This window comes from Cetorhinus maximus, chromosome 23 (genome assembly GCF_964194155.1).
Source record: "Cetorhinus maximus chromosome 23, sCetMax3.hap1.1, whole genome shotgun sequence".
Taxonomy (NCBI): Eukaryota; Metazoa; Chordata; class Chondrichthyes; order Lamniformes; family Cetorhinidae; genus Cetorhinus; species Cetorhinus maximus.
The window spans coordinates 37,000,016-37,016,700 of NC_135901.1; the positions used below are offsets into that span (position 1 = coordinate 37,000,016).

At 45.0% G+C, this 16,685-nt stretch overlaps 2 protein-coding genes and 1 long non-coding RNA gene across 3 annotated transcripts in view; 2 read left to right on the forward strand and 1 right to left on the reverse strand.

The window, feature by feature from the left end:
- LOC144697569 (uncharacterized) overlaps nucleotides 1-16,685 on the forward strand; it is a 721,063-nt gene that overhangs the window by 177,612 nt on the left and 526,766 nt on the right. The window lies entirely within an intron of this gene.
- Nucleotides 1-16,685, reverse strand: part of LOC144697492 (uncharacterized) — a 756,645-nt gene that overhangs the window by 169,213 nt on the left and 570,747 nt on the right. The window lies entirely within an intron of this gene.
- The window catches only part of LOC144698483 (uncharacterized), a 169,472-nt gene that overhangs the window by 145,877 nt on the left and 6,910 nt on the right, over nucleotides 1-16,685 (forward strand). Inside the window, exon 3 of the mRNA XM_078570424.1 lies at nucleotides 12,060-13,041. Within this exon, the coding sequence (XP_078426550.1) occupies nucleotides 12,060-13,041 (982 nt within the window). The remainder of the gene's footprint in view (nucleotides 1-12,059; nucleotides 13,042-16,685) is intronic.

The window sequence follows — 16,685 nt, forward strand, 5'->3', positions numbered from 1 at the left end:
TTGACTTTTATCCAGAAAACTTATAACTGGGCTGGGGTTTATTAACATCAGCACAAACAGACCCCAATGAACTTGGTTCAGTCCTGGATGTGATTAACAGCAAAATCCAATCACTGTAGTCACTTGTGAACTCGCTGGTGTCTCAGCAGGTTAGATGAGTCAATGAATCCCTTCCCACACTTGGAGCAGGTGAACGACCTCTCCCCAGTGTGAATTTGCTGGTGTACAGTGAGTTGAGATGGCCACCTGAACCCAGTCTCACAGTGAGAGCACCTGAATGGTCTCTCGTCAGTGTGAACATGTTGATGGGACATCAGGTCCCCAGAACATTTATAACACTTCCCGCAGTCTGGGCATTTAAAAGGTCTCTTGTCAGTATGAATTCGCTGGTGTGACTGCAGGTGGGTTGAGGTAGCAAATCCTTTCCCACAGTTTGAGCAGGTGAACGGCCTCTGACCTGTGTGAACTTGCTGGTGTCTCAGCCAATGGGATGAGGTAATGAATCATTTTCTACACTTTGAGCAGGTGAACGGCCTCTCCCCAGTGTGAGTGCGCTGATGTTCAGTGAGGTGCACTGGCCTCCTGAACCCAGCCCCACACTGAGAGCACCTGAATGGCCTCTCGTCAATGTGAACCCGTTGATGACGAATCAGCTCCCCGGAACTTTTATAGCACTTCCCACAGTCTGGACATTTAAAAGGTCTCCCGTCAGAGTGAACTAGCTGGTGTGTCCACAGGTTTGACGACTGAGTGAATCCCTTTCCACACTCAGAGTAAGTGAATGGCCTTTCCCCAGTGTGACTTCTATGGTGTTGTTGTAAGTTGGATGACCCAGTGAATCCCTTTGCACACTCAGAGCAGGTGAATGGTTTCTCTCCAGTGTGGCTGCGCTGATGAGTTTCCAGCTTAGACAGGAATTTGAATTCTTTCCCACAGTCCCCCCATTTACACGATATCTCCCCATTGTGACTGCGCTTGTGTCTCGACAGACTAGATAATCGGCTGAAGCCGTGGCCACACACAGAACAGATGTGCGGTTTCTTCCCACTGTGAACGGTGCTTTTTCCTTCTATGTTCAAAATCTGATGTTATTCAGATGACAATAAATTGGGCGACTCTGTGAGATCTTGATGTGATGTTTGGTTTCAGTTTCCCGACTGCAAATCCTCTCCTTCTGAAAAAATCCTCTCCCTGTGAAATTGATTCAAAACATAAAAAAGGGAGTGAGAGAGAACCCACAAAAACTCAAAGGCAGGTTGTGAAATTGAGCTGAATGAATCTGGTAACTTGTGGGGCCGGCACCTGGAAAATTGACCATCAAAGCTGCTGGACCCAGCTCGTTCACTAATGTCCACCAGGGAAGGGAATCTGCCAACTGGTCAGAACCAATACAAAACTCCAGCATCTGTGGAGGAAAGAGAGAGGGAGATGAAAGAGGCAAGGGGTGAAGGAGACGGATTTTATATATCTACATTTCTACCAGAACGTTGACAGAATCTCCCAAATCCTCAAACTCCATTAGCTGGAAGAGCCAGGGTAGCAGGCTCTTCCAACACCAACACCTCCAAGTTCCCCTCTAAGTCACACATAGACATGACTGTCTGACATCTGGTCCTGGATGAACACAAATTCCCTCCATTTAAATATTGGGAAGACTTAATTCATTGCCTTTAGTCCTGTTAGGAAATAGAGATAGTTTAATTATATTATCTTTGCATTTGTGGGTATTAGGAATGGGTCTTAGCTTTAAAGTTTAGGTTTGATTTGTTTTTCTGTATCTATGTGTTAAGAAAGGTCAAATATTTTAGTTTCATTTTAAAAGGCTGCTTATATTTTTAATGAGACATTTACACACCCTTTAAAGTAAAAGTAAATATGCAAGAGTAGAAACAACAGTGCTGTCGCTTAGCACTTGGGGTGGGGGGAGGGAGGGGTGGGGGGTACAGATATGCAGGTTCATCCCACAGACACACACACACAAGAAGAAAGGCAGGAGTTTTATTTGGAACCTGTTGGAGTTCGGCTGGTTTTGAAGTTGCTGCCAGAGGGACTGGAGCAAAGGGGACAGATTGAAGTTCCAAACCAATGAAAACCCCTAAAAATCCAGGAGAGTGGAAGATGGGGAAGACCAAAGAAAATCTTGTGGACAAAGGAAGGACAGGAACCTGGGAAAACATCCTGTTAAGTGCAGTTAAGAGTGAGGGGCAGAGAGAAAGGCTCCAAGCTTCAGATTTAAAATGAGAACAACTTGCAAGAAGCAAGAAGGTTCAAAGAGACAACTGAAGGTCTGTAATTCTTTGCTATGGGCATGTGAAGCAGTGGTGTACTGTTGACGGCTGAGTTGGTGAGAGAGAGTGCATGGAAGACAGCTCGAATGAATGTGGTTACCCAGGGAAGAGGAACATTAGGAGAGTTCGAAACCCTGGAAGTGAACCGTTGTGGAAGGTGTCTGAAAGAAAATGTCAGTTTGGGAGCAGATGCCAAGGTTTTGGAGTGTGGATATTGGAAACCCTCCATGTGACGGACGGAATTCAGTGACTGGTTGGCTCACGGTGAGACAATCGTCTGGGGGGAGTTGAGGAGAGATCCAAAGCATCTGGTTGAGTTGACATCTTTCACTTGAGGTCAGAGTGTGGTGTGTCTGACTACACAGTGCTATAGGTTTATATGGACTAGGTATTTACTGTATACATTGAAGTATAAGATAGCTTTTGTGACTTGAGTTATCCTTACAAATCTGTATACATCTGTAAAGGTATAGGTGTGAGTGAAGGAGTATTGTAATATAGTTCATCTTTTCTTGTTGAATAAATGTTTTATTCTGCTGCTAAATGTTCATCAGCTGACCCCTGTCCTTCTGTTCAGTAGCTACTCTCCACGTATCTATACAAACAAATAAAAGTTAGGATCCATCAAGCTGGGTTCCAGACTGGGATCAGGCTTGTCCAGGGGTAACCTCAGCTGGGTTCATAATAAATCCCCACTACAAGCTGCACCATAACCATCAATACCATCCACCTCTTTTGCAACTTTGAGGCTGAACCAGACTGTTCACAATCTTGGTGTCATAATTCGCCCCAAGCTGAGCTTCTGACTACAGATCAGGAAGACCGTCTCTGTCCACCGCAGTGGCTTTGCCTAACTTCACTTCCTCGCTCATCTGCTGCTGAAACTCATCCATTCCTTTGTTCCCTCTAAACCGGACTATTACTAGCCGCCCACGTAAAGATGGGGTCATATCAAACTCTGCTTTCCGTGTCCTTACTCGCACTAAGTCTCGTTCATCCAACACCCCTGTTCTCACTGAGCTACATAAGCTCCTGGTTAAGCAGCACCTTAAATGTTCAAATTCCATCAATGACCTAGCCCCTCACTATCTCAGTAATATCCTCCATCCCTCCCAGATGTCTGGGGGTCATCCAATTCTGGCCTATTGAGCATCCCTGATTTTAATTGACCCACCATTGGCGGCCGTGCCTTCAGCTGCCCAGGCCATAAGCTCTGGAATTCACTCCTTCGACCTCTCTGCCTCTCTCTCACCCTTTCAGACTCTTCATTTGACCTACCTTTTTGACCAAGCTTCTGATCATCTGCCCTGACATCTCATTATGTGCCTCAGTGTCAATTATTGGATTGTAATATTCCTGTGAAATACCTTGGAATATTTATTATATCAAGCGTGCTATATAAATACAATTCGTTCTTGATTTGGACATATATCATCACTGAATGAAAATCCTTTAACTCCTTACCCAACAGCACCTTAACCACAGTGGCTGCAGCGGTTTAGGAAGAAGGCCCACCAACACGCAACTGGGGATTGACAATATCTGCTGGTCTTGTTAGTGACACCCAAATACCAAGAATGGAGCTGGCAAAAAAATCTCGGATGAAAAGGAACCGCAGAAATGTTTGTTTCTAAAACAATGCTCTTAAATGAATGGATAGTGTTCGTTTAGCAACCTGATCTCCCCCAGAATCTACCTCCTTTGACAGTCTCACATTGGAAATTGCTGGGCCCGACTGTGTTCCAAAATCCTCGGGGTGAAATACATTCCAGCTCAAACTGATGCAACAAATAAAGACCCCCATCCAACACCCACCCAAATTCAAACCGGCTCCGAATTGGTCTGTCTGTGTTTCCAGACTCGGTTCCAAAAATAAACAATAAAACGAAAGCAAAACTCACCAAAGCTGGGTCTGAAATTAAGGGAAAAAATACTTTAAATATCTAGCGGGTCAGGCGGCATCACTTGATTAAGAAACAGATGAAGAACGGCCTTCAGATTGCATGAAAACTCTTAGCGACAGCAGCAAAGTAATGGCGGTGAACAATGCCATGCGCCCCAGAAACAGCTCGATCGGAAAGTTGTTCATTTTCCCATTGAAGATCGGTTGTCGCAATGTGCAGGTGGCAACAATGGCGCAGAGTTAAAGAGGTGAAGAACTGCAGAAAAATATAGGAAGACATAACAGGTTTGCAGACTACACGGATAAATTGAAAATTAGATTCGAAATAGTGGGATGAGGGCGGATTGTGTCGCTGCTGATGGAGATAGACCGTATTCAACCTTCCGGAGCATCCTGGGTAGGATCATCCGCCATTATTACAGTACAATAAGCCGCGCTTCTGCGCTTGCGCACCCACACCAGGACCGAAACTTAAAGCCATCCAGAATCACCGGAACCTGCTGCCTGAAACTAGGAGTGGGACAACCAGGAAGAATGAGGAGAAATATTGTCATCTAACACTCATAGCAACCTTCAAAACACCTTAATTCCCGGGATAGTGAGACAGAGTTTAGAAACACTCACCAACGCGATTCCAGTAAATCATCCACGAGGAAAGGGGGGATCAGAGACTGTGCCTGTTCTGATATAGCCCCAGACCTGTCACCCAAACCCCCAACGCCACCCCGTTCACAGCTCAACCTACGAGCTTGCAGCTTCCTGCACCTTGACCCCGCCCTGCCCAGGGTGTGACAGTCCAAGGTGAGTCATTTATGTAACCGGAGGAGTGGGGGAGGGGTGACCTCCCGTCTTGTGCTGTGTCTCAAATGGATTCTTCCTCTCCTCTGCCAGGGCATTCTAAACACTGCATGCAGACGGCTGGTGTACCTTGGGGATCCTCACTGACCTGCACCCCACTCACGATTCACTCTGTGAACAGCTGTTGTTCTATTATTCTGCCACACTTTCAAGTAAACATTTTCTCTCATACAAGCCTTGTTTAAAACTTGTTTAAATGGAGGGCAAATGAGCAAAGGCAGAGAGGTGGCACTCGGTAAATTTTTCCTTTTTGGGGACAATATAGACACGACGGGCCGAGTGGCCTCCTTCTACGCTGTAACCATTCTATGATCTTCTGAGGTGTCTTTACCCCGCTGCTCCATTGCCAGTGATTCCCGCATTCTGCTATTGTATCTGGCTCCCTGTATATCTAAGTAATTCCCCATCTTTCCCATGCTCACCCTGTGCAGTATGTGTGTCAGACTTCCTCCGGACACCTCCCCCCACCACCCCCCGTCCCATTTAACCATTAGCAGCTTTCTGTTTTTCTGGTTTTAGTTCAAATCTAAAGAATTTCAGGATTTAGCATCAAACTCGCCTTAACTGACTGTTGTAAATCTGAAACTCTTTGCCCCCCACACAAGAATCCATTATTTTGTTAAAAGCCAGAACTCAAAATGCAGCTACTATTCTCCAGATTCTTCTATTTATGCACATCAGACCCGAATATAAAACAGTGAACATTATCCCCCAGACCCGAAAATAAAACAGTAAACATTATCCCCCAGACACGAATATAAAACTGAACATTATCCCTCAGACCCGAATATAAATCAGCGAACATTATCACCAGACCCGAATATAAAACAGCGAACATTATCACTAGACCCGAATATAAAACATTGAATACTATTCCCCAGACCCGAATATAAAACAGTGGACATTATCTCCCAGACCCGAATAGAAAACAGTGAACATTACCCCCCAGACCCGAATCTAAAACAGCAAACATTATCCCCTAGACTGGAATATAAGAGAGTGAACATTATTCCACCATCCCCAAAAATAAAACAGTGAACATTATTCCACCATCCCCGAATATAAAACAGTGAACATTATCCCCCAGACCCGAATATAAGAGAGTGAACATTATCCCTCAGACCCAAATACAAAAGTGAACATTATCCCTCAGGCCCGAATATAAAACAGTGAACATTATCCCCAGACCCGAATATAAAACAGTGAACGTTACCCCAGACCCGAATATAAAACACTGAACATTATCCCCAGACCGGAATATAAAACAGTGAACATTATCCCCAGACCCGAATATAAAACGGTGAGACTGGAGTGCCATGACGCCGAGACAGTTGTTACCGATGTGACTAATTAATTTGGGACAATCTCAATCTTTAAAAACTGTCACATTCCACAATCCCGACATGAAACTGAAAATGCTGGAAATCCTTAGCAGGTCAGGCCTGCATCTGTGGAGAGAGGAACAGAGTTAACGTGACAGTTCTGAACTGGGGTTAGTTGGAAATTTAATAGTTTATTACAACGTGAAAAGGGGACTCTTTAATCCTGAAGTTCAACAATTTCATGTCCTAATCTCTGGCCCCATTTTGTTTCTTGTTTCTTTGTGTCTTTGTTTTCCTCTCTCATTCCGCTCTTTATTTTCTTTACTTTACATTCAGACGATTGCTAACGTGCCATTCACCTCGTAGAGACACATCTTTTGTATTTTACTAGTCCCATTACCACTCCCTTTGATCTCGCATCATGAAAGCTTCTGTCAGTTAATCTCTCCAGCCCTGTAGCCTTTCACAGACCTTTCCTTGTGTTCTTCTTCCCACCTCCCACCTTTCACTCGCTCACAGGCCTGAAACATTAATTCTGTTTCTCTCTCCCCAGATTCTTCCAGACCTGCTGAGAGTTTCCAGTGTTTACTGATTTTATCGCAGATTTTAAGCCTCCAAAATATTTCCATTTTGTACAAGGCCGACACAGTGACTGATTACGCTGATTAACAAAGTAATTCATACATTAATTTCTTATTTGTAGTTTATTTCTTGATCCATGATTAATTATTGAGCTATTTATCAGTCATCAGTGTCTTTAAATGTAGTTACAATTTCATCACTTCCCAGGTTTTCCTCACACTTCCTGGCACTAATATTAAATCCTTATTAATCTTAAATGGAAGGATCAGCCCAACACTGACAGATGATTCAGTTTAACCTCCGTGTGGGAAAGGATTTATAAGTGGCGATTCAGGGCAAAATTAACAGTCATTTGGATAAATGTGGATGAATTAAGAAAGGCCAGCATGGATTTCTTAAAGCAAATCAGGTTGAATGGACTTGCTTGAGTTTTTGATGAGTTAATAGAGAAGGATGATGTGAGTAATACGGTAGATGTGCACATGAACTTCTAAAAGGGGTTTGATAAGGTGCCATGTAACAGGCTTGTCAGCAAAGTTAAAGCCCACGGGGCGGAGGCAGCATGGGTATGAAATTGACTGAGTGATAGGAAATAAAAAGACCGCCCACAAAATGGTGGGAATTTCACGTTGTGATATGGGTCAAATAAATCAGCTTCGTTTCAAACACAGAGCGTGTCGTGCCTTTGATTTCTCTAAAAATGTCCATGTTGTGTTTCCCACAGCTTCTCTCCCACCTTCGATGTGTGAAAGGAGCATCACGCCTACAAACCTGGTTCAGAATTAAATCTGAATCCACTCGGAAAATGTGATTAACAAAAGGTGAACAAGTAAACAAATCACTTCAAATAATTGGCAAACATACAGAGAGAAGTGGAAACAATGAGTTACTCAGTGAGTTACGATGTGGAATGTACTACCTGAAAGATGGAAGTAGATTCAATCATGACTTTCTAAAATGAATTGGATCTCTAATTAAAAGTTAAAGTTTGCAGGGTTCTGGGGAAAAGGGCAGGGGAGTGGAACTAATTGGCAGCTCTTTCAAAGATGATACCAGCCCTACAATGCAGATCCATAGTGACAGGAGACAGTCTGATGTCCAATTCCCCGAGAATAAAGAAAGACCCCAACTTTCTGTGACCCCCTTTGATTCTTTCCAATACCTTTAAAATCATGACGTGTCCCTTCCTTCTTTTGAAATTCCACTTCCGTGTACAGGGGCTGCAGACAGTGCTGGACACAGAGGGAGCAGAAAGCTGGGCTCAGAGTGGATACGTTGGGTTTCTCCTTGACCTGGGCTTCCTGTTGAGCATGTGCTGGGACCCAGTGGGATCTCATTGTGCTGGGACATATTTGAATGTGTCACGAGACAATTAAGAACATGAGGAGGCCATTCAGCCCCTCAAATCTACTCACCCATTCAGTTTAATCAGGGCTGACCTGTATCAGAGCACCATTTACACGCCTTCATTCCATATCCGGTGAAATGCTTCCTGGCCAAAAATCTATCAATCTCAATCATGAAAGCTCCAATTAACCCTGTGTATCCACAGCGTTTTGGGGGAAAGAGTTCCACATTTCTACTCCACTTTATGTGAAGAATCTCTGCTTGATTGCACTGTATAATGGCCAAGTTCGAACTTTAAGATGATGTCCCCTTGTTCTCGATTCCCCAACAGAGGAAATGGTTTCTCCACATTCAGCCGGTTGGCATTGTCACATTTCCCTCTTTCTCTCTCATGTAGGGACCAGGGAAAGATTCCCCTCCCGTGCACTTGGTTGTTGTATATATTGAGTTAAGAATTTTATATCTATAGCTGCAATCATAATCGGACCTCAGAATATGATTCTGATATTCAACAATATCGCTCCTCAATGGCGCTGCCGTTACCCAGCATTCACCGGGAGGCAGAATATGCTCTATCCTCACTGCGGGAGACCCTCGAGCAGGCGCAGACCCAGGCAGTGACTGGAGCATGCGCAACACGGGCCTTCCCTGGCACATGCGCAGTGCCAAGCTCTGAATGGAGCATGCGCAGTCCAGTGCTGCAGGGAGGGTCAATGTCGGGTGACATCGGCAGCAGGTGGGGGAGGGAGAATGGAGCCCGGGAGCGGGCGGGGAAGCTGCACAAATATTTGTTGTCGGCCTCAAACCGCGAATAAGGAGTTTCCGGTCCCGCGTTTGCACCGCTTTGGCGGCTGCGGCTTTTTTGTCGATGTCAGGTCCGTTCTGGAGGTAACAAAGGAATGGATGAGAGTTTCAGCAGCAGATGAGCTGAGACTGGGGTGGAGTCGGGCGATGTTACTGAGGTGGAAATAGGCGGTCTTGGTGATGATGTGGATTTGTGGTTGGAAGCTCATCTTGGGGTGAAATATTTCACCATGGTTGTGAACAGCCTGGTTCAGTCTCAGACAGTTGGCAGGGAGAGGGATGGAGTCGGTGGATAGGGAATGGAAACAAAAAGCTACTGCGGATGCTGAAAATCCGAAACAAAAACAGAATTACCTGGAAAAACTCAGCAGGTCTGGCAGCATCGGTGGAGAAGAAAAGAGTTGACGTTTCGAGTCCAACATGACCCTTCAACAGAACTGAAGTATAGTTAGGAGAGGGGTGAAATATAAGCTGGTTTAAGGTGGGGGGGCGGGGGGGAGAGAAGTTGAGGGTGGGGTGGTTGTGGGGACAAGCAAGCAGTGATAGGAGCAGATAATCAAAAGATGTCACAGACAAAAGGATCAAAGCGGTGTTGAAGGTGGTGATATTATCTAAGAAAAGTGCTAATTAAGAATGGATGGCACGATACTCAAGGTACAGCTCTAGTGGGGGTGGGGTGGAAAGACTGACAGGGTATTGGTTGTAGATTTAAAAATAATGGAAATAGGTGGGAAAAGAAGTATCTATATAAATTATTGAAAAAAAAACAAACAAAAGGGAGGGGGAAGAAACGGGGGCGGGGAGGGGGAGTTTAAGATCTAAAGTTGTTGAATTCAATATTCAGCCTGGAAGGCTGTAAAGTGCCTAGTCGGAAGATGAGGTGCTTCCAATCTCCACCCCTCCATCATTTTCACATGGTCCGTCTCTGACGCTTCTCTTCCCTTCCTTGACCTCTCTGTCTCAATTTCTGATGATAGACAGTCCGCCAATATCCATTACAAGTCTACCGACTCCCACAGCTACCTCGACTACAGCTCCTCACACCCCGCTTCCTGTAAGGACTCCATCCCATTCTCTCAGTTCCTTCGCCTCCATCGCATCTGTTCTGATGACGCTACCTTCAAAAACAGCTCCTCTGACATGTCCTCCTTCTTCCTTAACCGAGGTTTTCCACCCACGGTTGTTGACAGGGCCCTCAACTGTGTCCGGCCCATCTCCCGCGCATCCGCCCTCACGCCTTCTCCTCCCTCCCAGAAACATGATAGGGTCCCCCTTGTCCTCACTTATCACCCCACCAGCCTCTGCATTCAAAGGATCATCCTCCGCCATTTCCGCCAACTCCAGCATGATGCCACCACCAAACACATCTTCCCTTCACCCCCCCTGGTGGCATTCCGTAGGGATCGTTCTCTCCGGGACACCCTGGTCCACTCCTCCATCATCCCCTACTCCTCAACCCCCACCTATGGCACCTCCCCATGCCCACACAGAAGATACAACACCTGCCCCTTCACTTCCTCTCTCCTCACCGTCCAAGGGCCCAAACACTCCTTTCAAGTGAAGCAGCATTTCACTTGCATTTCCCCTAACTTAGTCTACTGCATTCGTTGCTCCCAACGCGGTCTCCTCTACATTGGAGAGACCAAACGCAAACTGGGCGACCGCTTTGCAAAACACCTGCGGTCTGTCCGCAAGAAAGACCCAAACCTCCCTGTCGCTTGCCATTTTAACACTCCACCCTGCTCTCTTGCTCACATGTCTGTCCTTGGCTTGCTGCATTGTTCCAGTGAAGCCCAACGCAAACTGGAGGAACAGCACCTCATCTTCCGACTAGGCACTTTACAGCCTTCCAGGCTGAATATTGAATTCAACAACTTTAGATCTTAAACTCCCTCCCCCCTCCCCCCCCCGTTTCTTCCCCCTCCCTTTTGTTTGTTTTTTTTTCAATAATTTATATAGATTCTTCTTTTCCCACCTATTTCCATTATTTTTAAATCTACAACCAATACCCTGTCAGTCTTTCCACCCCACCCCCACTAGAGCTGTACCTTGAGTATCCTGCCATCCATTCTTAATTAGCACTTTTCTTAGATAATATCACCACCTTCAACACCTCTTTGATTCTTTTGTCTGTGACATCTTTTGATTATCTGCTCCTATCACTGCTTGCTTGTCCCCACAACCATCCTACCCTCAACTTCTCTCCCCCTGCCCCCCACCTTAAACCAGCTTATATTTCACCCCTCTCCTAACTATACTTCAGTTCTGTTGAAGGGTCATGTTGGACTCGAAACGTCAACTCTTTTCTTCTCCACCGATGCTGCCAGACCTGCTGAGTTTTTCCAGGTAATTCTGTTTTTGGATAAGGAGTGGAGTTTGTTGTGGGGGCTGAAGACAATGGCTTCAGTCTTCCCAATGTTTAAATGGAGGAAATTTCTGTTCATCCAGTACTGGATGTCAGACAAGCCAGGACAGTGTGTGACTTGGAGGGGAACTTGGAGATGATGGTGTGTCACATACACCTGTTACCCTGGTCCTTCCAGGGGGTGGTTGGAGGTTGAGGGTTCGGGAGATTCTGTCAAAAGTTCTGGTCGAGTTGTCGATATATAAAAGCCCACTGCTTTACCCCATGGCTCTACTCCCTGTCGCTCTCTCTCTCTCACTTATCCCATTGAGGCCAGAGGCCCAGGCTGGGTGGCAGGTTTCCTTCCCTGAAGGACATTAGTGAACCAGTTGGGTTTTTATGACAATCCAGCAGTTTTCATGGTCACTTTTTCCTCGTGCCGGCCCCACAAATTCCCAGATTCATTCAGCTCAATTTCACAACCTGTCTTTGTGTTTTTGTGGGTTCTTTCTCACTCCCTTTTTTCTGTTTTACATCAATTTCACAGGGTATTAGAAGAGGAGGATTTGCAGTCAGGAAACTGAAACCAAACAGCACAATCGGACCACCAGACGGAGTCGCCCAGTTTATTGGATTTTGAACATGGAAGGAAAAAGCACTATTCACAGTGGAGAGAAAGCTTACACGTGTTCTGTGTGTGGACAAGGCTTCAGCCGATCATCTGACCTGTCAGAACATAACTGCAGTCACACTGGTGAGAAACCGTGGAAATGTAGGGACTGTGGTAAAGGATTCAATTACCCATCTGTGCTGGAAACACATCGGCGTAGTCACACTGGGGAGAGACCATTCATCTGCTCTGAGTGTGGGAAGGGATTCACTACCTCCTCCCACCTGCTGACACACCAGCGAGTTCACACTGGGAAGAGGCCATTCATCTGCCCTGACTGTGGCAAGGGATTCATTAATTCATCCAACCTGCTGAATCATCTGCGAATTCACACTGGGCAGAGGCTGTTCACCTGCTCTATGTGTGGAAAGCGGTTCACTCAGTCATCCCACTTGCTGAAACATCAGCGAGCGCACAGTGGGGAGAGACCTTTTAAATGTCCAGGCTGTGGAAAGTGCTATAAAAGTTCCAGAGACCTGATGTCGCATCAACGTGTTCACACTGACAAGAGACCTTTTAAATGCCCAGACTGCGGGAAGTGCTTTAAAAGTTCCGGGGAACTGATGTCCCATCAACATGTTCACAGTGATGAAAGACCATTTCGGTGCTCTCACTGTGGGACTGGGTTTAAGCGATCATCTAACCTCATTGTACACCAGCGAGTTCACACTGGCGAGAGACCATTCACCTGCTCCAAGTGTGGGAAGAGGTTCACTCAGTCCTCCATCCTGCTGGTACACCAGCGAGTTCACACTGGGGAGAGACCGTTCACCTGCTCCGAATGTGGGAAGGGATTCACTCAGTCATCCTACCTGCTGACACATCAGCGAGTTCACACTGGGGAGAAACCGTTCACATGCTCCGAGTGTGGGAAGCGATTCACTCAGTCATCCCATCTGCTAACACACCAGTGTGTTCACAAATAACTACAGTGATTGTATTTTGCTGTTAGTCACATCCAGGACTTAACCATGCTCATTGGGATCTGTTTCTGCTGATGTTGATTAACTGCAGCTAAATTATTCTGGTTAATATTCTGAATAAATTCAAATAAATCAGCTTTGTGTTAAACATGCTGTATTAAACATGCGAATTAAGAGCAAGAGTAGGCCATTCGACACCTTGAGTCTGCTCAGCCAATCACTAAGACCATGGCTGACCTGATTGTGACCTCAACTCCACATTCCTGCCTACCTCCAATAACATTTACTCCATTAGCAGTAACTGGAAAGTACTGTGTAAGCAGGCACAGTTGTTTTCCTGTGGCTTAGACTCATTCTCTGCTGTGAGAACTGAGTAGTTTATTAGCTAACTGGTTGAATCTGATTACTCTAGCCCCAGGTCAGTTGGCTATAAATACAGACCTCTTTGGTGCAAATGCATGCAGGTGAGGAAACGGAGTGCATATTTGGAGTTTAGTGAGGAGGAGTTCGGTGAAGGAGAAGGAGGTGTTCATTTCCTTTTACTATCTTTTTCATGCTGTAGGAATTGGTTCTTGCTCTACTACAGGGAAAGGAGCTAGCTGTTTCATGAGTATCTGGTGAGTGGTTAAGGTCCATTCTATTCTTAAGATTTAAAATAGTATACAAATTGGAGATAAATTTAATAAAATATATAAAAAAGCAACATAAATAATGAATAATACAATTAGGTAATTATTTGAAACACATCAAGTGTGGCAGGACAGGTGATGTGTGAAGGCTGCAGCATGTGGGTGCTCCTGGATAACATTGTGATCCAGGGCAAACACATCTGCAGTAAGTGGTTGTGGCTTGAGGAACTTCGGCTGAGAGTCGTTGAGCTGGAGGCTGAGCTGCAGAGTCTGCCACACATCAGGGCGGGGGAAAAGTTACCTGGCTGCCTTGTACCAGGAGGCAGTCACACCACTTAGGATAATATTATTGATTTAGTCAGTGTTCAGGGACTGGAGGGTGTGATAATGAGTGAGGCAGGTAAGGGGACCCAGAGTGCAGGAGTGTCAGCCTCTGCAATTTCCCAAGAGGTTTGAGGTTCTTGCAGCTTGTTTGGATGAGACAGGGGACCGGAGGGTGAATGAACAAACTGACCATGGCACCATGGTACAAGAAGCCATTCAAGTGGGGGGTGGGGGGATCAAAAAGGGATGCAGGGGACAGTATAGTGAGGGGGATTGACACTGTTCTCTGTAGCAAAGAGTGAGAGTCCAGGCAGCTTTGTTGCCTGTCCAGTGCCAGGTTTTGGGGCATCTGCTCAGGGTTGGAGAGGAACCTGCAGTGGGAGGGGGAAGGTCCAGTTGTCCTGGTGGTACAGGTAGAAGTAGGAAAGAATTCTGCTTAGCAGGCATGAGGAGTCAGGTACTAAATTGAAATGCAGAACCTCGAAGGTTATAATTCCTTGATTATTACTTGAGCTGTGTGCAAATTGGCATTGTGTTAATAAAATTAGAAAGATGAACATGTGGCTCAAAGACTAGTTTGGGAGAAGTGGGTTCTGGCTTGTGGGGCACTGGCACCAATATTGGGGAAAGTGGGAGCTGTACTGTTGTGACGGTCTACACCTGAACCGTGCTGCAACTGATGTTCTATCGAGTTGCTTAACTAGGGAAATAAAGAGAGTTTTAAACTAAATAGTGGGGGCAAGGGATCAAATGTGGTATGTCAAAGATTAGAGGTAAGGGAGGAAAATAGTAATGTGGAATTGAGGGTGGGAGAATGGCAGGAAGAGACAGAGAAAAAACCTAAGAATGAACAAAGAACCAAAGCTAGATGTTACAAAGATAACAAAAGGACAAAACTAAAGGCTCTGTATCTGAATGCGTGTAGCATTCATAACAAAGTAAATTAATTGATAGCGCACATTGAAGTAAATAAATATGATCTGATAGCCATTACGGAGACCTGTCTGCAAGATGACAAGGGTTGGGTCCTGAATATTGAGGGATATATGACCTTCAAGAAGAATAGGAAGCTAGGTAAAGGTGGCGGGATAGCACTGTTAATCAAGGATGGCACTTGTGCAATAGTTAGAGATTACCTTGGTTCGGGGGATCAGGATATAGAATCAGTTTGGGTGGAGATCAGGAATACCAGGGGAAAGAAGTCATGAGTGGGAGTGGTCTACAGGCTCCCTAATGGGAACTCAAATGTATGCAAAGTATAAGGAAGGAATATTGGGTGCTTGTGAAAAAGGGACAAAAATAATCATGGGTGATTTTAATTACGTATAAACTGGGAAAATCAGATTGACAGTAGTAGCCTGGATGAGGAATTCATAGAATGCTTTTGAGATAGTTTCGTAGAGCAGCACATTCTGGAACCAACCAGAGAGCAGGTTAAAATAGACTTGGTATTGTGTAATGTGACAGGATTTATTAATGACCTCAAGGTAAAGGTACCCCTAGGTAGCAGCGACCACAATATGAATGAATTTTACATCCAGTTTGAAAGGAAGAAGAGTGGACCTAAGAAGGGCAGCTATGTGGGCATGAAATCTGAGCTGGCTGAAGTGAACTGGGATATGAGGCTTGATTAGTAGAGAAGCAGCGGCAGGTATTTAAGGGGATATTTCAGAATACTCAGGATAAGTCCATTCCTGCTGAAAAGAAAAGTTCTAAACGGCGGACCCACCATCCATGGTTAACTAAATAAGTTAGGGGAAACATCAAACTTAAGGAAAAAGCATATCACTATGCAACGATGAGTGGCAGGTCAGATGATTGGTCAGAATCTCAAAACAAAAACAGCAGAAAATGACGAAAAGATTTATCAGGAGAAAAAATTTAGTGTATGAGAGGAAGCTAGCTAGAAATGTAAAAATGGACAGCAAGATTTTCCACAGGTATTTAAACAGGAAAAGAGCAGGTAAAGTGAGTGTTGGTGCACCAGAGAGTGAGAATGGGGAATTCATAGTAGATAATGAGATGGCAGATGAAATTAATAAATATTTCGGCATGTACTGTACTTGGACTTCAAGAAAGCATTGGGTAAGGTGCCACATCAAAGGTTATTTCAGAGAATAAGAGCTCATGGTGTGGAGGGTAACATATTAGCTTGGACAGAAGATTGGCTGGCTGGCAGAATGGGTCTTTGCTTGATTGGCAGGATGTGATGAGTGGAGTCCTGCAGGAGTGTGCTGGGGCCTTGATTTTTTATAATTCACATCAATGACTTCGATGAGGGGAATGAAGGCATGGTAGGTAAATTTGCAGATGACAGAAATATAGGTAGGAAAGTATGTTGTGAAGAAGATGTAAGGAGTTTGCAGACAGATATAGATAAATTGAGTGAGTGGGCAAAAATATAGCGGATGGAATATAATGTGGGAAAATGTGAAGCTGTTCACTTTGGCAGGAAGAAAAAAACAGAGTATTACTTAAACGGAGAGTGACTGCAGTATTCCGAGGTGCAGGGGGATCTAGGTGTTCTAGTGCATGAGTCACAAAAAGTTAGTATTCAGGTACAACATGTAATCAAGAAGGCTAATGGAATGCTATCCTTTAGGACAAAAGGATTGAACATAAAAGTAAGCAGTTATGCTTCAGTTATACAGGGCATTGGTGAGACCTCACCTCTAAAACTGTTTGCAGTTT